This window comes from Drosophila ananassae, chromosome 2R (genome assembly GCF_017639315.1).
Source record: "Drosophila ananassae strain 14024-0371.13 chromosome 2R, ASM1763931v2, whole genome shotgun sequence".
NCBI lineage: Eukaryota > Metazoa > Arthropoda > Insecta > Diptera > Drosophilidae > Drosophila > Drosophila ananassae.
The window spans coordinates 19,587,367-19,612,359 of NC_057928.1; the positions used below are offsets into that span (position 1 = coordinate 19,587,367).

At 42.8% G+C, this 24,993-nt stretch overlaps 8 protein-coding genes across 12 annotated transcripts; 4 read left to right on the plus strand and 4 right to left on the minus strand.

Moving 5' to 3' along the window:
- The first annotated feature begins 119 nt into the window (after positions 1–119).
- On the plus strand, positions 120–6,283 carry LOC6507019 (roquin-1). Of its 2 annotated transcripts, XR_001408846.3 has the most exons (5): positions 120–251; positions 1,232–1,394; positions 1,455–3,746; positions 3,801–4,050; positions 4,442–6,283. XR_001408846.3 is itself a non-coding variant. In XM_001956776.4 (4 exons), the coding sequence occupies exons 2-4, from the start codon at positions 1,233–1,235 to the stop codon at positions 3,945–3,947; spliced, it is 2,601 nt and encodes an 866-aa protein (XP_001956812.2). In that variant the 5' UTR covers positions 120–251; position 1,232; the 3' UTR covers positions 3,948–6,283. The 2 variants fall into 2 exon arrangements, 1 of the variants encoding a protein (XP_001956812.2); XM_001956776.4 differs by having other exon boundaries at positions 3,801–6,283.
- Positions 6,284–7,827: 1,544 nt separating this feature from the next.
- Positions 7,828–9,007, minus strand: LOC6492993 (alcohol dehydrogenase 1). The gene is made up of 4 exons (XM_001956775.4): positions 8,846–9,007; positions 8,555–8,782; positions 8,319–8,492; positions 7,828–8,202 (listed from the first exon to the last, which is right to left on the minus strand). The coding sequence occupies exons 1-4, from the start codon at positions 8,936–8,938 to the stop codon at positions 7,918–7,920; spliced, it is 780 nt and encodes a 259-aa protein (XP_001956811.1). The 5' UTR covers positions 8,939–9,007; the 3' UTR covers positions 7,828–7,917.
- Positions 9,008–9,679: 672 nt separating this feature from the next.
- LOC6507020 (trichohyalin) lies at positions 9,680–11,490 on the plus strand. The gene has a single exon (XM_001956774.4). It carries the CDS (start codon positions 10,009–10,011, stop codon positions 11,320–11,322), a length of 1,314 nt encoding a protein of 437 aa, XP_001956810.1. The 5' UTR covers positions 9,680–10,008; the 3' UTR covers positions 11,323–11,490.
- Positions 11,491–11,546: 56 nt separating this feature from the next.
- On the minus strand, positions 11,547–12,381 carry LOC6492992 (cuticle protein 6). The gene has a single exon (XM_001956773.3). The coding sequence runs from the start codon at positions 12,286–12,288 to the stop codon at positions 11,632–11,634; it is 657 nt and encodes a 218-aa protein (XP_001956809.1). The 5' UTR covers positions 12,289–12,381; the 3' UTR covers positions 11,547–11,631.
- Positions 12,382–13,470: 1,089 nt separating this feature from the next.
- Positions 13,471–14,533, minus strand: LOC6492991 (cuticle protein 16.8). The gene has a single exon (XM_001956772.3). It carries the CDS (start codon positions 14,304–14,306, stop codon positions 13,563–13,565), a length of 744 nt encoding a protein of 247 aa, XP_001956808.1. The 5' UTR covers positions 14,307–14,533; the 3' UTR covers positions 13,471–13,562.
- Positions 14,534–17,629: 3,096 nt separating this feature from the next.
- Positions 17,630–21,742, plus strand: LOC6507021 (tubulin polymerization-promoting protein homolog). 2 transcript variants are annotated; one of them, XM_014909548.3, is made up of 3 exons: positions 17,630–17,772; positions 20,899–21,295; positions 21,356–21,742. In XM_014909548.3, the coding sequence occupies exons 2-3, from the start codon at positions 20,906–20,908 to the stop codon at positions 21,536–21,538; spliced, it is 573 nt and encodes a 190-aa protein (XP_014765034.1). In that variant the 5' UTR covers positions 17,630–17,772; positions 20,899–20,905; the 3' UTR covers positions 21,539–21,742. The 2 variants fall into 2 exon arrangements, with proteins under 2 accessions (XP_014765034.1, XP_001956807.1); XM_001956771.4 differs by lacking the exon at positions 17,630–17,772 and adding an exon at positions 20,426–20,573.
- Positions 21,743–22,388: 646 nt separating this feature from the next.
- LOC6507022 (fat body protein 2) lies at positions 22,389–23,489 on the plus strand. 2 transcript variants are annotated; one of them, XM_014909550.3, is made up of 3 exons: positions 22,389–22,575; positions 22,636–23,034; positions 23,094–23,489. In XM_014909550.3, the coding sequence occupies exons 1-3, from the start codon at positions 22,483–22,485 to the stop codon at positions 23,382–23,384; spliced, it is 783 nt and encodes a 260-aa protein (XP_014765036.1). In that variant the 5' UTR covers positions 22,389–22,482; the 3' UTR covers positions 23,385–23,489. The 2 variants fall into 2 exon arrangements, with proteins under 2 accessions (XP_014765036.1, XP_001956806.1); XM_001956770.4 differs by having other exon boundaries at positions 22,390–22,575; positions 22,633–23,034.
- Positions 23,445–24,756, minus strand: LOC6492990 (probable tRNA N6-adenosine threonylcarbamoyltransferase). Of its 2 annotated transcripts, none has more exons than XM_032454204.2 (3): positions 24,551–24,756; positions 24,008–24,487; positions 23,445–23,745 (listed from the first exon to the last, which is right to left on the minus strand). In XM_032454204.2, the coding sequence occupies exons 1-3, from the start codon at positions 24,663–24,665 to the stop codon at positions 23,714–23,716; spliced, it is 627 nt and encodes a 208-aa protein (XP_032310095.1). In that variant the 5' UTR covers positions 24,666–24,756; the 3' UTR covers positions 23,445–23,713. The 2 variants fall into 2 exon arrangements, with proteins under 2 accessions (XP_032310095.1, XP_001956805.1); XM_001956769.4 differs by having other exon boundaries at positions 23,802–24,487; positions 24,551–24,753.
- Positions 24,757–24,993: the final 237 nt, after the last annotated feature.

Here is a 24,993-nt window from a genome sequence, read left to right on the forward strand (position 1 = left end):
ATTCATGTTTTTTTTTAGTTATTTAGCCAAGTTTCGAGTCAAAAAGAAAACCTTAATAGTAAGCTTGAATTGTTATCGATTCTACCAGAAAAATATACCAGACCCGTTACAGACAGCCGAATTCAGTATTCCGCAGCTCGCCGCTTGCGGTTATACTGATTGTAACTTCCAATTTTTTTTACAAAACGTTCCAATGAAAATTAAAAAATATCTTTTCGTACCTTTAATGCAATAATATGTGCATTTTGAAGGTGAGTCGGTAGTGTTCTCTTGATAGCCAGCACTTCGCTGGAGGCGCAGTAAATAGTGCAATAAAAAATCGAGAAAGTGAAACGTAACGACAAAAAAACTTTAGAGAGAGTTTCTGGGGGCTACGAATGTTTTTCCTGGGGGGCATTTGCTGCTCAAGGACTAACCACAGGATTAAAGAGATGCCAGTGAGGGGTGCTGGGGAGGATAATTTTCAAATCGCAGAGCCTGTATCCGGAAGTTCCTTTGTTCGCGTCCCAAAAGAAAGCTGATGACGTTGAAAGCGAGTTACGTTTATGTCCCCCAATTACCTGGCAGTGTGTGAGTGTGTGTGCGAGTGAGTGTGTGTGTGTGGTGTGGGATACTCTTTCGGTGGCTTAAATCTCAGCAACCCGATCCCTTCTGGTCTCCACAACATGTCCAGATTCTCCAGGAAGTGCATTTCAGCTAATTTGTGCTCCAAACCCACACAGATGTACATTGCATGCGTGTACATTTGCATTGCTTTTTTAAGCAACAAATACAAGCCTACGTGTACCTGTCGGTGTGTGGGTGAGCGGGTGTGCGTGTGTATGCGAGCGACAGCTGACGTTGGGGGTATTGCAACAAAAAAAAAAAAAAGAAAAAAAAATTTTGATGGCGAGACGAAAGCGAAACTTTTTTTTTCTGTGCCACTTTTTGTGGTGCAGGTATGATCGGCGTAAACGGGGTGTTACTCTTGTTCGTTGGCCAAGTCTTGACGCATAACTATTTTTAGACCCTCCAGCCCAAAAACGGTCCAAAACGGTTGTCATTTTCACTGGCTACTGTGGCAAACAGTTGTAACCTTCTTCTCTTAATGGCTTCAAACTCGGATAATGGCAACACAGCACGATATAAGTCATCAGACTTTCAGACTAGAAAACACTTAGTTTAAGAGTGGACTTTGGAACAGTTCTCCTTTATTTTCATTGAATAATGTTTATTTGGTTCTCTTTCGCAGCATGCCGATTCAGGCTCCCTCATGGACAGATTTTCTGAACTGTCCCATCTGCTGCAATGAATTTGCAGCCAGCCAGCGCTGCCCCGTCAGCCTCGGCTGCGGGCACACCATATGCAAGCTCTGTCTGACTACCCTCTACAACCGGCAGTGTCCCTTCGATCAGGTGAGTCATTAAACTATATACTCCTGCCATTTCTATATAATTTTCTTACAATCTTTATAGACCGTGATTGTCAGCGACATCGACAATCTGCCCGTTAACCATGCCCTTCTACAGTTGGTCAAGGATTCGGAACTGGTGGAGGTGGGGCCTCCGCCGCCCAGTGTCCAAAGTTTGGACATTGAGCAACTCAAGTGCTACCAGCTGGGCCAGAGGTGCATAGAGGAGCTGGCTCTGCACCTTAAGTCCTTTCAGAGCTTGAACGGAAACGGCAATCTGCTGACACGTCCCATGCAACGGAAGCTAGTGACCTTGGTGAACTGCCAGCTGATGGAGGAGGAGGGAAGAGTTCGAGCACTCCGAGCAGCTCGGTCGCTGGGCGAAAGAACTGTCACTGAACTGATTCTGCAGCACCAAAATCCCCAGCAGCTGAGCTCCAATCTGTGGGCAGCTGTGCGAACAAGAGGATGTCAATTCTTGGGACCCGCCATGCAGGAGGAGGTGCTTAAGCTTGTTCTGCTGGCTTTGGAGGAAGGCTCCGCTCTGTCGCGAAAAGTTCTGGTGATGTTCGTCGTGCAGCGACTGGAGCCACAGTTTCCCCAGGCCTCCAAAACCAGCATTGGACATGTGGTGCAATTACTGTACCGGGCCAGTTGCTTCAAGGTCTCCAAAAGGGAAGCGGACTCATCGCTGATGCAGCTCAAGGAGGAGTTTCGAACGTACGATGCTCTGCGGCGTGAACACGATGCCCAGATAGTTCAAATAGCGACCGAGGCGGGTCTAAGAATTGCTCCAGAACAATGGTCTTCCTTGCTGTACGGCGACGTAATGCACAAGAGCCACATGCAGAGTATAATTGACAAGCTGCAGACGCCCAGTTCCTTTGCACAATCGGTCCAGGAGCTAGTGATCGCGCTGCAGCGCACTAGTGATCCAGCCAAGCTGGCTAGCCTGCATCATCACCTCAAGTACCTGGCTAACATCGATCCCTGTGCAGAGGTGGCTCCCTGGCCGGATTTAGCTGAAGCCCTGGATGCAGTACGCCATTCGGTGGTTGGGCTCGTAAACTTCCTTCAGCACCACGGCGTACGAAAGTCCCAGGACGGTATCGGTGGTGGCGGAAACGGAGGAGCAGCCAACAGCAATCCCAAGTACAAGATAAGTCTGTGTAGAGACTTAAATGTGAGGCGGGTGTGTCCCAGGGGAGCCAGCTGCACCTTTGCCCATTCCCAGGAGGAAGTGGAGCGTTATCGAGCGAGAAATCGCGGTAAGCACATGAAGACACCACTGGTACTGCAAGGACCACCCGCCATGGTTGGCGGAGCGATGAAAAAAACGATGGGAGCGGAACAAGAAGGACAGGCGGGCTTGGGTGTTCCTCCGCCCATGTTGCCGATGTCGCCTATGCATTATATGGCGTCACCAAGAAGCTACATCGAACCGAGCCTTGGACTTTCACCAGGAGGCGGTATTCCACCACCCGGCCATCCACCACTACTTCATCCATCGCACCATACGCCGATGAACCGACTTATGGTACCCGGACGCTATGATCCGCGCTTCGCCGGCTACGGAGTGGGTCAACCAAGAAATCCGTCGCCCAGGGAATACCAAAATAATCCAGGAGCTCCACCACCTCCACCACCCCAACGCAATGCCAACCCACCGAACTTCAGTGTGAATAGCAGCTTGCACAAGGGCTATATGTTGCCCGGCGGAGATTCTTTGTTCCATTTAGGCCCGACACATCCCTGGGAGCATGGCTATCCCCATCCCCATCAGCAGCATCCTCCACAGCAGCAGCAGCAGCAACAGCAGCCGCCGCAGCTACCGTCCAGCAAGCCGAATCCGAATCCCAGCCGACCGTTGTCGATTTTAGCCGCAACAGCTGATACCTCATTTTTTGAAAAGAAACCGCCGAATAGTGTTAACTTGGATGTGGACGCGGATGTGACTGATGTTGATCCTTTGTCCCGCTTCCGGCGATCCAACATTAATAACAGTAGTAACAATAACAACAACAATAGTAGTTCCCACAACAACAACCACAACAATAATAATAATCACGGCTCCTCACTGCTGTTTTGGAATAATTCGAGTAAGGAGTCTGCCAATTTTGTGCGATCTGATTCCATATTGGATGATGACGCTACCACATTCGACATGCCCACCGGCTCCTCTATGCACAGTCCCTATGGTCCCATTTGCCCGAAGAGCAGCACGACCAACAGCTGGAACAACTGGTTTCTGGGAAACGATATGAAGAGCAATGCCGAGTTGCTGAGCGACAAAAACAGCGATTTGGGATATGGGGGCTTCAAAAGCGACAGAAATGATAATTACAATGCCAACAAGGTAGGTGTTTTTAGTATATTTAATTTTGAGCTTAATAATATTTGTTTTGTGCAGCTGCAGCAGCCAATATGGGGCAGGAAGCCGCAGTTGATGTCGGAGGACAGCTTCGAGGGTGGCATCGATAGCGGAATGATGCTGCAGTTGGAGAAGAACCTGGTGGACATCGTTGACCCGGATGATAGTGGCATTAAGGTGGACTAAGTGGCAGCCGGCCAGAGTATATGTCTATATATGGGATTATATAGAGTAATAGAGAGAAAAAGAAAGTATATGTATAATGCAATCATTTTACACATCGTTAGAGGTTTGTACCGCACAGTTCAAACTTTGGTAGAATTTCAAATGTAATTGTAGTTAAACAGATCCGACTGATCCGTTATTGGATTAGAGCCAAAACATAAAAAAAAGGAATTAATTGGGTTGGGTACCGTCTATTAGAATCTATTAAATAATTGTCTAATTAGTTCGTTGTTCAAATTTTGTGGAAATGTGTTTATTCATGTTCGTGTTATGTTTCTCGATTCGGGGATTGTGTCTAGCAAATGAAAAAAATATTAAAAAAAAAAAAGATAAACAAAAGCAAAGAAAAACAAACTCAGCTTAGAATGTAAAACTAAATGTCTAGCGTAGAATTTTCAGCTCAGACTTATAGAAGAACTGCTTTAATCATAAAAGTTTCCCATCCCATCCCATAGCCAAAAACACAAGGAGGATGATGCGGAAGCACTTTCGATATCTGGAGTTGTTCAAAATTGTAGAGCGGTGATGATTTTTTACAAGGAACTGTACTCTAATTATTTGAATCTTGATCACAAGACTTTAAACTCAAATTGTAATTTAAATTATAATTAATTGTGTGTTTGTCATCTCCCCCATCCCATCCCCCCCCGATTAGTTGTGATCAAATTTTTTGGTTCATTTTCTAACGCTGTACACATAGATATATTATTATATATATACATACAAAATATTTTTTTTAATTATTAACTATTTCAAAAACTATTTTTATATATACACAAAAATAAGCAAGGTAGAGAGCATCGGCAGGACATTCGAGTCCTTGCCGTCTCTCGCACACATACACACAAAAACACACACACACAACACACAACATACAACATACATACACGCTGAGCCACAGACAAGATGAACGACAATTTGTATGTGTGTGAAATGAATGTTTATATTTCTTAAAGAAATTTTAATAACGCTATTGTGCGATGTTGTTAACTATTGTACTATATATTATTAAATTTATTGAAAATAAATTAAAATCACGTCCCTTTTTCCCCATTTTTGTAAACTGTGAGACATATGTAAAGTAAAGAGAAGAGACGATAAGAAAAGAAAGTGGCGAAAAGTGCGGATTAGGAAGGGAAGGAGGAGAAAGTTAAATGTCAGTCAGGTCTTTGAGAACATTTACACATATACCTACTCTACGCATATATAAATTTATATTTATATATAGAATCTAACCAATTTTTGTGCGCTCTATTATTAATATTATATATTAATGTCAGTTGAGCCCGCGTTATGCTTTCAAGACTTTGTACATCATTTTGATTTTGTATGCAAACAAACAAAAAAACAAAAGAAAAACTTACAAAAAATGAACTAAACAAAAATAAGAAATTTTGTAACTTGTATTTGTTAAGCGATGAAATCAGGAAACCTATATATATATATAACTGCGCTTGATCATAGAAGAATATATCATATATCTTTACATATATATATTTATTGTTAACGAGTTTCGATGCCGTGTGTGTAGTAGAATCCATGTAAAAAGTATATTCCCCAGATTTCTGGGGGATATGTGTTCAGTTGTGAGCTAGTTAAAAATTAATCGAAGCAATTTTTAAAATCAATATACATTTAAATGTATTTTTCCTATTACTCATGAAACTAAAACATTCAGTGTATAGAAGTGGATCGAGGTAAACTAATTGAGATTTCTTCGATGTATTTTGTGTCCTGTGAAATGTGAAAATATAGAACAAGGCTGGATGGTGGATCTGAGACGATGTGCCAGGTGATCCCATGATGATGAGTACTTAAGTTTACAGAAACGAATCCCTGGGGATTTGGTGGACGTGGCTCGATGGCATCGTTTCAAGTGCCACCTTCTGGCCTTTGGCTGTGGTGAAGTTTTTTTTTCTATTGTCTAGCTTAAACCCAATGGGTTCAGTTCATAATATTTGTATTTGTTGAGTTGAGTTTTGTAACTTTATAATTTACAACCAGTCCAGCAACCCGCCAAAATCCCAAAACTGACCGAGGCTCTTTTTATACAGATCGTGCCGAGCAATTCACACTTAAACACAAAAATTAAAAAACATTTTCTATTTACACACACACACACATTTATATATATTTATACATATATATGTTAATTAAATGTATTTTTGGTATTATCACTCAATGTTTCTACCCTAAGCAAATTTCGAGTTCTGTTAATTAACGTAGAAAAAATTCTATAAAAAAAAAACAAAAAAATTATTTATTTTATTTACCAATAAATTTTCAAAAAACCTTTAGTTATTTTAGTTTGTGTTCTCCTTTTTTTAATTTTAGTTTGTATTTCGATGTAAAGGATAATGTGAAAAACATATCAAAGAGTAGAAAGCAAAGGAGGTAAAGTCAAGAAGGCATCAAAAAATTTAAAAAATATAACCACCAGCAATCAGTATAGGGAACTAGAAACACCACCATCAACCACCAGATAGGAAATTGAATAAACAACAATATTAAAACCTATAGTTAACTGAACTATCTAGTTACAGACAATCCATATAAATGTATGCTCTTGCTAAGATAAACGATAAAAGATAAATGTAATAGTAAAAGTTAAAGTATAAAGATGATAGGCGCTTCTGTTCCTCGACATAGGGTTAGTGATGTTTAATATTAAATGTCTTAGAGATGCAAACGTTTTAGGAGTAGCGGCTCAGAAGATATAACAAGTCTATTAGAAACCTGCCAGGAGATCGCTTCTAGAACCACCCACTGATCCACTCCAGTCCGTATGGATAGCTATAGTCGTCAGAGGATCGATCTCTTCCAGCGCCATCAAATGTGCTATGGTGAGGACAATACAATACTCTCTCAATTTTAATAAAACAAAAAACCAACAAGCTAACAATCTTAACAGATCTTAACAGATAAAGTAGCTCAAAGGTCCCGACTCTGCGATTGAATTGTTGCTGTTTTTGGTGTAATTTATAAGTTGAAGATCCTTGAATTGTGATGATGTGAAATTTACAGTTAACATGCGAAACTAATCCCAGTTAAATGGGAACGAACAAATGTCTTTATATTAAATGCTAAATGAAACTAAACTATATACGAGTATAATAATGTATCTGAATAAACACACACACACGCCAACTAACAAAAGAAAGCACACACAAACTGACAGAATCTGACAGATAAATAAGTATATTGTATCATAGAATTACTTAAGCAAAGATAAAGATTGTATTTTACATGCATTCTATAGAAAATCGAAACCCTCCCCACCAAGCGGGAGACGTGCTTCTACTCCAACAACCGATCCCCCTCCCAGGAAAATTAGGATCTATGTCCATGATAACCTAGAAAGGAAATTACTAAACTTGAATGTTATAAATGTAATAAAGTAATTAAACAAAATTAAGTTTTCTTCTTTAGATAATAACTCTTTAATATTTTATTAAAGTTTTTACTTTCCTTTCTTAAGAATCATTATTATTTGAATACTAAAAAAGAAGTTTCCCTTCTAGGCTATCCAAATGATTCGGACGAAACCGAAAATGTTAATGAATTATATATGTTTTTCGATTTGCTGATAATATATATCGAGTATATATATTTACCTTCAAAATTTTATGTAAATGTTAGATATGAAAAACAAAAACTAAAAACAAACTACATTTTGTGTGTGTATGCCTGAAATTTAAATAAAACGAAACTTAATCGAATTCTGAATCCTAACTTGATATGCCTTGGTGGGAATTTAATTTCCAAGCTACTTGATCTGTTCTTGCGGTTACCCAGTGGTTTCTATGGATCCCTCTTATCGACTACTTATCAAAAATATTGATTAACATAATCACTAAAATGTATTTATTAATCTTCAACCATTTCAAAGAGATTAGAACGTATATACAGAATAAGTAATAAAAGTCAGGAATTAAATATCTAGCTTGGGGGTCCAGTGTGGAGGTATGTCTATTTCCTGGGTCTCTCCCAGCTCCAGCATTAGAACCGATCCATTTTTGGCCTGCTCTATGGCCTTGACCAAGTTTCGGGCACATACCTCGGCCGTCTGACGCTTTACCTTCTTGAACATCTCCAGCATGGGAGTATGGTAAGTAAAGGTGGTTTTATTATCAATGTCCTCCAGGAGGCCAGTATCCGTGAATCCAGGACAGATTGTCACAAAACCAACGCCAGTGTGAGCGTAGTAAATGGGGTTCTATAGATTAAAAGAGTGTAGATTTTTCTTATCATCTTGGAATGAGATAAAATGCCATGATTTTTTAAATTTTTAATGCAAGTATTATACGATAAAAGCTCACAAAATATACTCACAGACATGCCTCGAGTAAAAGTGGTAACACCTGTCTTGGCCGCCGAATAAATGGCCATCAAAGGCGTTGGCTGGAGACCGGCCACCGAGGATATGTTCACAATGAGTCCACCTTTTCCGCCCTTCGATTTATCCATGTACTCCAGGGCAGTTAATGTGCTGTTGATTACACCCAGCTGGGTTCCACAAAGACTCAATTAACTCCCTGATTGATTTACAGCTTTTGAGGGCTTCTTACCAGGTTTATTTGTATGGTAAGCTCCACCAGGCGATCGTTCATAAGTCCACTGCCATTGACCACAACATCGATGTGCCCGCATCTCTCTGTGGTTGCCTTGTAGGCCGCTTCAATATCTGACTTTTGGGTGATATCTACCTTTTGATAAAATACATCCGTATCGGGATTCTCCGATTTCCAACTGGCCAAGATGTCGCCATTTTCCGTCAAGTCGAAAATGGCCAAAGTCTAATATTTACAATTTACTTTATTATAAGTTTGTTTTCTTTATTTTTTTGTATGTGAGCCCACCTTTAGCTTTCGTTGGAGCAGCTCTTGTACACATTTCTGGCCTATACCTCCGAATCCGCCAAGGTAAACTACATTTTTGCCGGCCAAATCCATGTCGCTATCAAATGTTTTCAAAATCCGCGTAGTCGACTGCACTTGTCGAACTGAACAATGAAAGTGTTTGGTTGCCGGAGATCGACCCCCTTGGGGTAAGAACCACTCTGGCTTGGTTCTCCGGAGCTTTTTCTCTCGCGGTATGTCTGTGTTATCACAGTTCTGACATTTTGGCGGTTTTTTTTTTATTTATTTAATAAAAAATTAATCATATTTTAAATGGAATTATTTAATTTGGTATTTAAAATAAAGAGTTTGAGAATTAGTTTAATTTTTTTAATTTTTCTTGTAGCTTATAGCCAACATATGCTTTAGATCGTAATTTATCATTCTTGAAAAGTGCTCTCTAATAATATGATAATAGGCGGCTATTATGAAAGTCAACAAGTAATAGTGATAAGAGAACGAATACTGATAAGGAAAATGAAAATAAAAGTTTTCCATAATGTAGAGATATAGAATAAGTAATGTTACTAGGATAGTTGGTCCCAGAACTCAAACAAAAAATGAAAGTTAAGGCATATTATAACAATTTAGATGAAAAAATATATCCCTAACATAGTCCATTTGTCTTTTTGATCCACTTGAGTTAATTTATTGACTTATTTGTGTCACTTTCCGAGTTGAGTGTGTTACTGAAACCGGGTGGAGTAATCAGATACAATGTTTACCCGATTAATGCGAACAAATCGACTTTCCCCGCTTTGATTTTTGTGTTCCGCTCCGGATCCAGGTTGCTCCGTTTGCCACATCCGCAGTGGAGGAGGCGCCACCAGATCAGTTTAATGATGGAAGTGCCGCCGCCCAATTGCGCAACCGATAGATCCATGTCTCAATATTAAGTTCATTTATTGCAACATCCGTGCGGTAGCGAATCGGAGGCCCAAAAGGCAATCGACACCAATCGGATCGACTTGCGGATTTCGAGGTCATTGTGCAGACTGACTGAGGTGGGTGGAGATGGGCTGTGCTGGGTGCCGGTGGTGCCTCAAATTACGCGCAGGTGGTATAAAACACCCAACTTGACGGCAGAGCAGCATCAGTTCAACCATTGCGATCTAGAGAATAGGATGCACAGCTACACTTGGACGATTCTGGCCGGTCTCTTGGCCCTAGGCAGCTCGGCAGCAGGATTGGGTATCCAGAGGCAGAGCAACGGCTACCAGGAGCAGGACACGGCCCGAGCATTCTACTCCTACGGCTATAGGGACGACAACGCCGCCAGGGCGGAGTACTCATCCCTGGACGGCACCTCCAGGGGCTTCTACTCCTACGTGGATGCAAATGGCAAGCTTCAGACCGTCCGCTACGAGGCTAACGGAGCTCAGGGTTTCAAGGCGGAAGCCAGCAACCAGCCCCAGGCTCCGGTGGACGACGGAAAGGCACCACTGCCAGTGACCGACACGGAGGAAGTGCAGCAGGCCCGTCTGGCTCATCTGAACGCTCTGCGAGATGCGAGGGAGGAGGCTCTGGCCGCTAGTTTGCGCGAGGAGGCCGACCGCAGGCAGCAGGATCAGAGTAGGAACAACAACCAGGACCAGCAGTCGGGCGAGCAGAACTTAACCGACGAGGATGCGGCAATCCTAGAGCGAGTGCGAGCCGAACTTGCAGCTATGTTGGCTGAACGTCAGCGTTTGGGGGATCTGTCCAGAAACAGGGATGATCAAGAAGAACGCCAGGAGCAAAGACAGGAGCTGAGAAAGGAGCAGAGACAGGAGCTGAGACAGGAGCAAAGACAAGACCAACGGCAGAGTCTGAGACAGGATCAGCGACAGGAACAGAGACAAGATCTGCGACAGGATGAGCGACAGAATCTGAGACAGGAGCAGCGGGAAGACCGACGACAGGATCAGCGGGAAGACCGACGACAGGATCTGCGGGAAGATCGACGACAGGATCAACTTGAAGATCGACGACAGGAGCAGCGGGAAGATCGCCGACAGGAACAGAGGGAAGATCGCCAGAGGGAAGATCTGAGGCAGAACAGCCGCCAAAATGAGCGCCAAAGCCAGCGACTTGATCAGTCCCGAAACCAAGAAGCCCGAGATGATTTGACCCTTAACCGGGAGGATGCACGTCAGAACGATCGTCAGCTCTCTCAAGCCTCCCTTACCTCCGATCGCACCGAGGACGATCTCCGCCTGCGCACCATCTACTCCCTGGCCGATCTCAGCTCAAGCAGCTACCTGAAACTGGGTGACCTGACCAGTGCCGAGAAGTTGCTGGAAGATCGTCTGGACAACAGTGATCTTCGTGTGCCCATCAGCGCCTACTACACTCTGCTCTCGCCCAACACCAAGTACAGTGTTACCACTCCCACGGAGCTGAGAACCCTGCGTCCGGTGGCTCTCAGTCGCAGTTTGTTGGTCAACAAACGCAACTGAAGGAGACTTCCGATTGGGAAAGATGCACTCCAGCCGGCTAATGATCGCTGAATGAAATAAGGTCTAACTATAATGATTTGTTTCCTAAGAATAAATGCAAGGCAGAGCACCATTGTGCCAAAAATGTTACTCTTTTTATGAAAAGTTTGGGAGAAGACTATCTTAAAGATCTGGAATGGCAGACATCTTAAAGATCTTGAATACAAGATCCAAAAATAAAAACATTTAAGCTTTGAAATTAAACCAAATTTCACAATTTATTGCTCAACAATTAACATAATTTTCGTGAAAACATCAAAAAACACAAATTTAAAGGACTGGTAGATAGTTCCTTGAGGGAGCCTGAGCAGAACTCTTGGAATGGATGTTGTAGACATATCCACTGGCTGGTTGATAAACATAAATCGGCTGGGAGCGAACGGCAAGCGGTGATGGAGCTGGAGGAGCTGCCAGCACCTGGATCTTCTCCCCAAGTAGTTGGTTTCGCAGCTTCTCGGCTTCGAAGCGCTTGAAGAAGGCAACCTTGGCGGCGGCAACTTCGGGTGTGTCCTGGACGGGTTCAGGAGCGAAGGAGGAGCCACCGGCCAACCTCAACTTGGCCTGCTTATGAGCCTCCAGATGTTCGGCCCTGAGGGCAGCTACCTCCGGAGTTTCCTTGTTGGCCTCCTGGTTGGGCAGCTTGGAGGTTACACGGAAACCATTGGCATCGGCCACATAGTCTACCGTCTGGGTTTCACCATGGGCATCCAAATAGGAGAAGGTTCCATGGACCACACCATCCAGAGTGCGAGTCTCGTGCTTGGAGTACAACGGAGCCATATACCCGTAGGCATACTGGCCATGCTCATCCTGGGTGTGGTACTGACCGATGGTATCCCCGCTCGGTGGTGCTCCGTACTCCAAAATCGGTGATCCGGCAGCCAAGACGATGCTGGTTAAAATCAGGCCAAGATTAAGGTGCTGCATCTTAAGTTAACTTCGATAGGGTATCAGTTTTTGTGGAAATTTCGTAAGGCGCTGCTAGTGTCGTGGACTAGTACTCGCTCTAGAGAACTCTGTGATGGGATCGATGTGGGATTCTGCTTTTTATAAGCGGCGGCGCCTCCTGCCCAAAAATTCGCAATTTCGTGCGTTCTCAGGAAGGTCGTCCGGTTGGGTTTACTTTCATATTCCAGTACACCAGCAGTTGGGATTATTGTTCCTTTTTCCTCTTCCTTTTCCTTGTCCTCTTCCTTTCGTATTTCCCCTTCCTCTTCCTCGTTTGGCTTCCTCTCATTTCATTTCGATTTCAGTTTGTTTTTTTTTTCTTTGTACATAAATATTTTGTCGATTTCGATTTCAACAAGTTCAGCATAAATTTGTGCACAAAAGCCGCAATTTGTTTTCATCTGCCTGGGGAGCAGGAGCAGGAGCAGGAGCAGAACAGGGAGCATTGCTTGGCATCTTATGTGGACATGGCCGGAGACAACCAACAGCGTTCCGCAAGTCAACCAAGCAAGAACTTAATCAGCGTGGACTTCATTTCGTCTTTGGTTTTAAAACAGTCCAAAAAATAAAGTTTTATTTAATTTAATATACTTTTTTTAATGACGGTTTAAGGTTTCTTCTTAAAAGACTAGTACTACTAGTAGTAGATTTAAGATAGAAGACTACTTATTTTTTATAGACTACACTAGAAGAATTACAGTAAGTTCTAGCTCCTTCACTTTAAAAGTAAATTATTTGAAGAACTCTTCTTATAGGTTTTAAATGCAAACTTTGTTGAAAGACTTGCAGCCAGGATTACTTTGATATTATTCATAATTTACTATATAAAATGAAGCTAAGCTCCAGCATGGACTACTTGTTTCTTTCAGTGATATTTCCTACCAGGTATTACCTAGCAGGGGTCAAGGAACCGGGCTTCGGCTATGGGACATGCCGGCTACCTCTTCCAGTCTCAGTTATTTCGATGGCTGCCTTTACGGTTGTTTATACTGCTATTAAATTTAATTGAAATCAAAACTCGCCTTACATTTATGAGAGGTCGCTATGCTGAGGTATGTGGATGGGTTGAAAAGGTTGGGATAGGACAAGGAGCCAAGAGACTGGAGCGTTTACTGAGACTGACTACCCAAAACATACTAAATATGTACCAGAAAAAATATCTTCCGATTGACAATAGACTTTATTTAAATTCGTAATTCAGATGTTATTTTACTGGACTGTGAATGGTAAACAGATCTTCCACAGAAATCCCTTCAAAAATAGACTCCTGGAGCATAATAACGTGGAACCGGGTAGCCGTAGACGTGGGCTGGTACGACTACATGGTGGCTGCGGGCCACAGTTTTTGTATCCACTTCATCCTGGCGCCTCCTCTCTGCATTTTCGGTCTTGTGGATCAAAGCTTCTTCAACGGAATTTTTGTGGTTCTCTGCCAGATAGGGCTGCTCGGGCTGGGCACTCCTGCCACCCTTCACCACAGTCGAGTGATGGGAGACATCCACAGGATGCTGGACAACTGGATGGGCAACAACGGGATGTGAGACCACCACAGGATGTTCCACAGGATGCACAACGGTATGGGAGACACTTCGGCCAGAGCTGACATCGGAGTGATGCTCTACTGGAGTGGAGGAACTTCTCGGAGAGATGTCTGCCTGTTCCTGAGGAACCACAGCCTTTGGCAAGTTGGTGGCCGCCACATGGAAGCCATTTCCATCTGCCACGTACTGGACGGTTTGGAGTTTACCCAACGCATCGCGATACCTGTAGGAGCCGATGGTGGTGCCATCTAGGGTGCGGGTCTCCTGCTTACTGGACAACGGTTCCGAATACCCATAGGCGTACTGCCCGGCCTGATCTTGGGCGAAGTACTGCCGCTGGGTGGGCGTAAAAACGGCGGATCCTTGAGCGGTGTAGACTAAAGGATATGTGGTGGCGTAAAGAGCCAAACCGTGGGCCAAGCTTAGGCTGCCCAACAAAAGGAGTGGGTACTTCATGGCTAGCAGATTGGTAGATTCCTGCAGGTGACTCTTCTAGGAAGTTGTACTGGTAACTGTTGCCTCTTAGCCAAAGAGTTGATCCTTTTATACCCAGCAGGTTCTCTAGGCTGGTTCTGGGTCTGGTTCTGATTACGTTTTGGGTTCTTGACGGCCTGTTCTTAATTCTCCCACTCCTTTTCTGGACCACAACTGGACCACTTTTGCACTTAACAAAAATATGTGTGAAATGATAAGTATCTCATATATATTTTACATCATAAAAACCTATATATATGATAAAGGAATGGATTTAAATATTAATAAAAAAAAACAAAAATAGAAATCTTAAAAATATTTAACTTTAGATCTAGGCCTTTTTTCTTGATGTATCCATCAGATACTTTTTGATGCAAACGAGGCGATTGCGTTGTCGTTGTCCACTTGTGTCGTTAACGGACATTTCAGCCCCACCTCCCACTTCCATTTCATCCACCTCCAGCTCCTCATGCTCTTCCCCTTGATGAAGGCGGTGTCAATTTGGTTTAATTGTGGCCAAGGCCTGGAGTGGGCTCAAATGAGGGAGGCAACTAGGCAACAACGGCCTCCACCTCGGGCAATCGGTGCCTGGCATCTGCAACTGCAACTGCATCTGCATCGGAATCCACTGATATTGCTGTTGAAGAGCCTTGACTGGGGAGACCATCAAGGCCAAAGACCCAAACGAAGCCGGCCCAGCGTGTAATTGATATGCAATTGTTGTTGCATTGTGGCGACGCTGCCTCCTTTTATGTCCGAAACGTTGCAACGGGGCCGTGACAGCGGCAATTGCAACAACTTCTGGTGCTGCTGATGCTGCTGCTGCTGCTGCAACGACAACAACGGCATCTCAAGGTGAGTGAAGGCCAAGGGCCACATTTGGCCCCAACCTGGACACCGGAGTGATTTGGATCAGAGGCTGCCGCAAAAGGGGATTCTTTGACCTTATTTCTTAAGAGACCCCTTTGCCTGCAACCATGCTGCTTGCTGCAGCTGTTGCATTTGTATTTTGTGCTCTACCGTGGCTTGGATTTTATTTTTAGCCAGGCCTTTATCGCCTGCTGAACATCTCCGGTGCTTAAACTTCGCTCCCGATTAGGAGACCGTGGATGTGGAGAAGCAGCCGAAGGAGGAGAGGCTCAATGGGGCAAGAGAAAAGGGGGCACAAGCTGCAAGAATCGTCCTGGCCTTGACTGGTCCGGCTGATAAGTGCATTTTAATGTTAGCTTCGCTGGCACTTAGTTTCAATCAAAGACCAATTCTCGCCATTCCGGCCAGCCTTAATGATCTTGTTAGTTCTGGCCGGGAATTGGATTGGCAATCTGGTCCGGATTGGACCTGGGCGTGGGGCCAGTCACTGATTTGTGAAGCCTCAACATGGTGCCATCACTTCGGGGCTAATTAGAGGTGTACTCCAGATTGGCCAGGTGGCGAGGTTCTTGTTGTTATTTATGATAGTTTGCCTTGTTTCTGTTTACTTTTCAGTGGGAATTGAAAAAAGAGGGTTCGCCTTTTTGAGGAGTGAGTGATCCCCTTCAAAAATCTACAAAAATTCAAGAATCCACTATATAGCCCAGGGTGAAGGCTATATCTTTGACAATTCTCATCCGATTCTTGAGCGGAATACCTTAAACGATTTTTAGATCGATTCCCCATCAATCTGCATCAAAATCTGGGAACAAAATATTTCTTATATTTTTCATCAAATTTTCTGGAGAAGGGGACCTTCAGAAATCAAGAAAATCGCATGGAGCCACTATATGGCCCCCAGCGATGGCTATATCTTTGGCAATAATCATCAGATTCTTGAGCGGAATAGCTTAAACGATTTGTAGATTGATTCTCCAAATTCTGCATGAAAACCTGGGAACAAAATATTTTTTAGATTTTTTCTCAAAATTTCTGTGGACCCCCCTTTAAAAACCAAACAAAATGCATGGAGCCCCTATATGGCCCCCCGCGAAGTCTATATCTTTGGCAACAATCATCAGATTTCTAAGCGGAATACCTTAAACGATTTTTAGATTAATTCTCCACAATTCTGCATCAAAATCTGGGAACAAAATATATTTTAGATTTTGTCTTAAAGTTTCTGAAGGGTTTTCTTTAAAGATCTACAAAAATGCCTGGAGCCACCTAATGGGTTACTGTGAGAGCTATATCTTAGGCAAAAATGAACCGCTTCCTACAATCAAATATAGAAATATCTATTTAGAAATTTAATATAAATTTAAAGAGTGTGAAAAACCAGTTTCTAAATTTCTAAGGGTACCAAAAAAATCTCTCGCTGCCTTTTACTTTGGGCCAAGCCTATGACTTCATCATTTTGGCCACTTAGCCACGAAACTAACCAAATAATTCCGACAGTCAGTTCCCATAAATCATTGTCATGCCTGTTTTTTTGGGCTTAAGGTTTGTTTTGGGTATTGGGTTCGAACTCTTGTTGTTCCAGCTCCTGATGATTTCCTCTTGACTTTTACTTTTTCCTGATTACCCGCCCCCTCCAAAAACAATATAAATAACACCAAGTTCAAAGAACCCATTTACCATTTAAGGCGGCAAACAAATCCAAATGAAAAGTCATTTGCATAGCAGAGTGTATTGGGGGCAGACCCCTGCTATGAGCTCTCTAGTTAGTAGAACTATAGTTACACACCCCCATGATTCCCCAAAGTTCCTCCAAGTCTGCCTCATTACTATTCCCAAGATAAAATTCTTTGTCACTTGTTGTGCGTGTTTTGTTAGCCAACAATTTCACGCACAGTTTTATGCCTTTGTGGTAGTCACATTAAAATTGACTGTCTTAGTGGCTCAGGCTATACCCCAACACCTCCCCCTCTACCTGTTCTATTTTTCCTACTTGATACCCCAACAAAAAAAGCTTAAAGCTTAATTTTGTTCCTATTTTACTCACAACAAACTCAAATTTGAGAAAAACTTGTTGGGCTGATAAGACTTTACTTTGCCATTCTGAGTTGTTTTTTTTTTTCGTTTGATAAATGGTTTCGTCGCGGGGCTTTCGTTGTTAGTTTCGGTTTATAAAAATTTTGCGAAATGAAGTCATCGCCTGAAAAAAAATTCGACAAGGGGTCAGGCAACAGTCCATCAAAGCCCAATCTCTTTCATTTTATCTCATTCATAAAAACTGAAAAGTGTGAAATTTATAGTCCCAAGTCATTTGATTTGTTGTCTTTTGTTTGGTAAACATTATGCAGAAGAGGTTCTTGGAGGGGTTCTGCCATTTCCACTCAACGAAAGCTCACTCAAAACAAAAATATCACTCATACGCCGCTTGGGCCTTTGCTAGCTGCTGGCTGCGCATTTGCCCAAACAGTTGAGTTTCGACATTGCCAGCATTCGCGCGTTTGCCTTAAAAATATTTTGGAAGCCAGCCCAAGGAAACACAGATTATTTTTTTCGCCAATTTCAATAAATATAATAATTTAATGTAAGTTAAAAGTGTGAAAAACAGTCTCTAAGGACATCTCAGCTTATTTCTCCTGAACTCTGCCGAGTCCTAGAAGTCGACGCAGCCTCCAGACAGAGGTTTATGTATTTCAAGTGTATGCTGTGCAGGAATTCAAGTGCAGATTCTGACCCAATTCCACCCAATCGCGTTCCCCTTTTTTTTCACGGCTTCAGCTGCAGCTTTGTTTTCAATTTCCGTTTGGAGGAGGCATTGTTCTGGCATCGTTTTAGGCGCATTTTCTCCGCTTCCGTGTGTATATATGCGTGTGTTTGAATCATCAGCCAGAGCCAGAGACCCCCCATCCTCCCCAGAGGAACCCCCTACTCCGAAATGGCGCTTGCGCGTTTCCCAGCTCCCAGTGATGTCATCTGGGCTAGTGCTGATGTATGCACAAGTCCAGAGCATAGGCCCCTAAGTCAATGATTTCTCTATTGCGTTGCGTGCTATATCAGAATCCCCTTTACTTCCTGTTCCACGACCCCAAAAAAAATTGTTTTAATTTATGTATTCAGTCCGGGGCGCTAATATTTCAGAAAGTTTACGTAAAATGGGAACAAATGTTTGGACATGGACTGCATCATTTCATATCTCCCCTCTTGATGTTACATTTATAAATAAACCACAAGATGACCTAAATTTCCCTTTTATTAAATTTCATTTGTTCTCCGGCAGACCACTTGAGGTAGGTTGGGTTAATAATATCCCCTCTGGAAAGTCAATTGTTTTCTATATATGGCTAACTATTCATATCCATTCATATTCCTATTTAAATTCATGCCATAAATATTCTCCAATTAACTTTTACCATTTCGGTTTGGAAAACTCATTAAAATGTTGCCAATGAATTCGCAATGCTCGAATGAAGATGGTCTGGAGACTTGTTCACATATCTAAAATACAACATAAGGCAGAGATGAAAAACAAGAATAAAGAAATTATTTATGGCCTGACAGTCAAAGCGGATTATTTCTGATTTAGACTATCCACGCTCCCCATCAGACTGGCTTGCTTTCAGTGGCCTGTGGTCATGTTTATGATGGGTAGAATGGAAACGGAAGACAAGAGATGTCTTTAAAAAGTAAATATAGGTTTTTTTGAAGTAAATTGGAATAGTCACAAATAGGTTGTACATCCTTTAAGGTAGCTATTAGACTGCCCAGAATAATCATTATTTTTAAATACATTTTTAGAGACTTTAAACTTCGTTATACTTAAAATTTGTATCTCTTAAGCTCCCTCCTGCATATTCCAACATCTTTTGTGGTGTAGTTTGCCAACTTTTCTTGTTTTTCAGTATTTATGGCTTCCAATTACATGTCGGGGAGGAGGTCTCTGTACTCCCTTTAGTTCCATTAGTCTGCTCTGGGGACGGGCTCGGCAATTTGTTTCGGCTCCGGCGCGAAGTTCAAGTTCAATAACCCCCCTATTCTCAGGTCCAAGAAGATGATTGATGATTAATGAGGCAGGCGGGCCGCGATGCATGCAATGCTCCCAATTAACCATGCCGATTTAAGAGATAAATTCAGCGGATTATCAGAATATATACTTTATATACGAACTATGAAATAGCCTCACCCCTTTTAAAGCCATTAGAAGCTGATCCCTGAGCCGCGTAATCGACACATGAAACCCGGCTACGTAATGAGGCGATGACATAAGCGCCCGGTCGCGATTCAGTTCGCACTAGTCACTAGTCAGCCATTATTTGATTTGGGTTGGGAATGGGTATGGGAATGGGGGCCTTACCGTTTGCTATGCTCCATGGCCTGCTCCAAGGTCGGGGCAATTGGGTGGCTCAGCCATGACCTTCGACTGCAGTTTGTGTTTGGGTACACATCGCATCCTTTTTGCGATTTGTTAACATCTGTCCAGGCACAAGCCACAGCGTCGTATATCTCGCATCATGCAGAGGAGCCACCAAAACTGGTTGCAATCGTATCTTATCGTCGCCGCTTAAATGATTCCCAACAGCTTCCAGCTCTCCTGGGGGCTCCAACTTCCAACCGGCAAACCCTAAGTGGTGCGTAATTAATGGTCCCGCCAATAAATGCTCACGTTTTATTTACTGTTTATGGGAGGATTCGGTTCCCCAGCCATCCGTTTTTAGCTTCGTGTTGGGTAGCCTGTAAACATGACGACAATTTATGCTACAAGCAATTTTAAAACTAAATTATCATCCAAATTTATGCCACGTACGATGGGCAACAAATTAAGCCAGGTATGCGGTAGTAACTGGCCCTAAACTGGCCCTAAAAAACGGACATACTATTTGGCAATATTTGGAAAATTAATTTGCATATATTTTTATGAAGATTCTAGCCCTAGGGATTTTGGCCAAATTCATTAACTGTTTGCGTTGAAAACTAATCACAATACTTGAGCTTGGGTTAGAAGCTACCGCTATTTGTTGACCCCCATTGAGAACCCAGAGGAACCAAACCTGTTGGCTATTTATTTTCGTTTGTTTGGACCACGTATATAGATGATAATTGGCTGTGTTAGCGGAAGGGGGACCTAATGGATGACGCCATTGGACGTTATTGGATCTCTCCCAATTTCGCAAACAGCTGAGAGAGCTTTGTGTTTTCTTTGGGTGGGTACATATTATTGTTATTCAGTAAATACTGTGATATCATGGAAATACTGTGAGATAGGAATCTAACAATAAATAAAAGACAGATAAGCTGGTCGTAAAGACTCGTATGGGAAGAGAGAGTCGTTAGTATCCGAAGGTAGCCAAGACCCACCGCAATAATGCTGGTCAGCGTTGTGGCCCACAGGTGAGAAACTGCGTAGGTAATTTTCCAATAAATCAAGTTGGAATAGGGGAAAATTCAAAATAAATCAAGTTGGAATAGGGGAAAATGCGTGTTATTATAGTCCTCAAGAAAATACACAGCTGACCAATCAGTCTATAAATATTAAATGGTTCTAAATCCACAGCCAAAGTATAGGACCCTAAAGTCCTCTTTATAGAGTGCGTAATTCCCTCCTAGTAACCTTAAAGAGTACAACAACCTCTGAAAAGTTTCAATAAAAAACATCCAACCTATCGTGCTTGTCTGGACATAAATTAAAAATCCACCCATTCCTCATCCTTTTCAGAGCCAGTATGTCCGACGCAGCAAATGGAAGTCCATCGCCCGCCCCTGAGGCTCCGGCAGCGGAATTGGCCCAACTGGCCCTGGAGGATGAGGCAGCGCCCAAGGTCAGCTTCGCGGATCAGTTCAAGGCCTTCTCAAAGTTCGGAGACACCAAGTCCGATGGCAAGCTGATCACGCTCTCCCAGAGCGACAAGTGGATGAAACAGGCCAAAGTGATCGACAAGAAGATCACCACCACGGATACGGGAATCCATTTCAAGAAGTTCAAGGCCATGAAGATTTCGCTGGCGGACTATAACAAATTCCTGGACGACTTGGCCAAGACGAAAAAGGTTGAGCTGGCGGAGATCAAGCAGAAGTTGGCGGGCTGTGGAGCTCCGGGAGTTGTTTCTGTTTCGGTGGGTCCTTCATAAAATTTTCTATTAAAACAAAATTGTTATAAATTTAATTATTTTTAGGCTGGCAAGGCAGCTGCTGCAGTGGATCGGTTAACGGACACCAGCAAGTACACCGGATCCCATAAGGAGCGCTTTGATGCCACCGGCAAGGGCAAGGGTATTGCCGGCCGTCGGAACCTGGTCGATGACTCCGGCTATGTGAGTGGCTACCAACATAAGGACACCTACGACGCCGCCAAATAAATGGACAGCTCCCCCACCTGAAACCGCCCACAATCACCCTCTCTCTTAAATAACACACCTTTTTTAAACATTTTGTGTTTCCTTAGTTTGTGTTTCCCCAATTATTTCGGTAGCTACAATTATTTATCGTAATTACTTTTTGTACATAATCTAAGTTTGTGATAATTTAAGTGCTTACAAATAAATTCATGTATTTTAAATATTTTTCTTTGATTTTTCTTAATTACTATATATGATTTTCCTGAGTTCTATTTAAATAGTAACCCTCTGAAGCGGCCCAATACAAAAGTTCAAAAAGCAAATCCAAATCGAAATTTATATATCCATGGATATCCATCTATTTAAATCCATGTTTGCTAGTCTTAAGATATAAAGTAAAGTTTTAATATTGAATTTTGTGAAAGATATTGAATTATCATATATAGAAACCAAAGATATACGACATACATAATGGATATGTTATGTTCTTGTAAGATTTTCGCTTGAATAAATAAACACAAATCTTTCCATTATATAATGAGAATTATTGATTTGAAAGAGAAATTGTAGGTATATTCTATAAGTAGTATAGATCGACTGAAAGGGAAAAATCTATGGAAGATCATGGCTTTATCTTATTATGACATTATCACTGATGCAAAGCTGACATCGCAAAAACCAGAGCTCTGTGTATCGGACTGAACGGTAGAGCGGCTATGCCGGCCCAGATAGAAATCGATATAGCGGCTTGAGTTTGCATAATCCTAACCCAGAGCAGGTGGAAAACTGGCTATTGATTGCAGCCGAACCAAAGTCACTTCAAGATATATCATATAACCCCGGGAAAATAGGTATAAAAGCGCCGATCGGTGGCCTTTAAATCAGCAGTGCAACGGCAACAATTGAAGAGCTCTGAGCTTCCAGGAATACCCCCTCTAACAGTAACAATCTTCAACCAGAGAAGGATGGCTTTTCGTGGCAAGAATGCAGTAGTTACCGGCGGAGCTGGAGGCATCGGTCTCCAGGTGTCCAAGCAACTTCTATCCGCCGGAGCAGCGGTAGGTCGTTCTTAGCAAGATGCCAGGAGAATAGTTTTTCAAAATATTATTTTCTAGAAGGTGGCCATCATCGATCTGCAGGATAACCTGGAGGAGTTTGTTAAACTGCGGGCGGCTCATCCCACGCAGAGCGTGATGATTGTCAAGATGGACGTGGCCAACAAGAAGGGTGTGGAAGCCACCTACGAAGAGATAGCCAAGACCTTCGGAAGTATTGATATTGTGGTGAATGTGGCTGGCATTTTCAACGACAAGGATGTCCAGCGTACTCTGCTGGTCAATCTAGGAGGAATCATCAATTCCACCTTGAGTGCCTTGCCTTACATGGGCAAGGACCACGGCGGCAAGGGAGGAATCATAGTCAACATGAGTTCAGTCGTGGGACTGGACCCGATGTTCATCATTCCGGTTTATGGGGCCACCAAGGCGGGTATCATCAACTTTACTCGATGCCTGGCGGTAATTAAAGTGGATCTTAATGCATCCTTCGGGTATTTATTCCTTATTTTTGTTTCTAGAATGAAAAGTATTATCAGCGTTCAGGAATTAAGTTTGTGACCGTTTGTCCTGGCGCTACGATGACGGATATGTTCACTAATTTCACGGAAAAGATAATCTTCCCGGAAACCAGCGATGAGACTTATAGGATCTTGGACAGGCTGAACAAGCAGAGTGCCGCTGACGTGTCTCGCTGCATTCTCAATGTCCTGGAAAAGGACAAAAATGGAGCTGTGTATGTTATCGAGGGCAAGCGCGTCTTCCCCCTGGACCTCAAACCCCAGTGGACTGGTAAAGAGCAGGCCCTCTAAGAGGAAGTAGGTTCCTTAAACCTCCACGCGTATAAATGTTATAAAAAATATTAAATCAGCTAGTTGGAAAGTAGTTATTTAATAAACAAGCAAAGCACACACAAAGTAACTCTACTGATTAATCCTGACGCCAGCTGACCAGAACTTCATCCGTCCTAAACCGCTGTGTGACAAAGGCTTCTTCTAACGGCATCCTCGTTCCAGATCGGAACATTTCAGCTCCGGCATGAGCAATCATAAGGCCATTGTCGATGCAGTAACGTTCATCCGTGGCAAACAGTTTTCCTCCCCTCTCCTCGCACATAATACGCATCATCTCCTGCAATCGTTCATTGCAGCCAACACCGCCCACAATAAGAACCTATAAATAAAAGAATTAGATTGAAAGTTTTGATTAGATATGTCTGTAAGCCCGACCTCATTGGATCCACAATGGGCCATAGCTCGCTCTGTAATCTCCACCAGCATGGCGAAAATGGTTTCTTGAAGCGAATAACATAAATCGGCTTGGCTATAGTCTGTAACTTCCTCTTCCTGCTGCCTTTTTCTCTTATTTTGCCTTTTGCCCGGCTCAGCAAGATCTTCTATGTAAGAAAGGATCCCGGAGAAGCTCACATCCATACCTTTGACCACGTAGGGCAGCTTTATGTACCGATTGCTCTTCTTGGCCAGCTGTTCTATATTGTAGCCGGGACTGGGATCGTTCGAGAGCTTAATGATGCGTGCAAAACGATCCAGACAATTGCCCACGGCAATGTCGATGGTCTCGCCAAAGATGCGATATCTTTGATTGGAGTACGCTATAACCTGAGTGTTGCCGCCACTCACGTACAGGACAATGGGGTTCTGGGCACCGGTGATAAGGCGACCCATCTCGATGTGGCCGATGCAGTGATTAACGCCTAAGAGTGGCTTCGCCCAAAGGAGGGACAAGGTGCGAGCCACAATGGCTCCTACTAGCAGTGGTGGCGCCATCCCTGGGCCCTTGGTGTAGCATATTACATCTAAATCCGCGGGTTGAAGCTTGGCTTCTTTTAAACTTGACTGAACTAGTCCCAAAATTGCCTCTCGATGGTGTTTAGCCGTTTCTTTTGGCAGAAAACCTGTTGATATGGATAATTTTCATGAAATCTATATGCCGGCTGATTGGATTAGTTTATAAAAACCTTCTCCAGGTGGTGTGATGTAGGTTCTTCTCACATTGGCCAAAACCTCGCCATCCTTTATTATGCCAATGCCAATTTTATTGGCACTGCCTTCAATTCCCAAAGCACAGACCATTGTAAAGTTCAAATCAAAATAGATTAAAATGTAAACAAACGAATAAAATGCACATTGCAAAACAGCTGTTCGAATAGTGTGGCCTCCATTTTTGTTGGAAATAATACTGTTTGCGATTGAAAATTATCTTTTGAAATTTCATTTTTAGGAACTAATTAAATGTATTTATTTTAATAGAATAATATTTTATTCAAAAAAGGAGAACCTTGCTGTTATTTCTGATTTAAAAATTAAGTTAAACAAAAAATGTTGCTCTCTTTTGGGCGTTTACTTAACCTTTTTTTAATACCAGGCTATGTAGGATGTAAGTAAAATGAGTACAATCGAT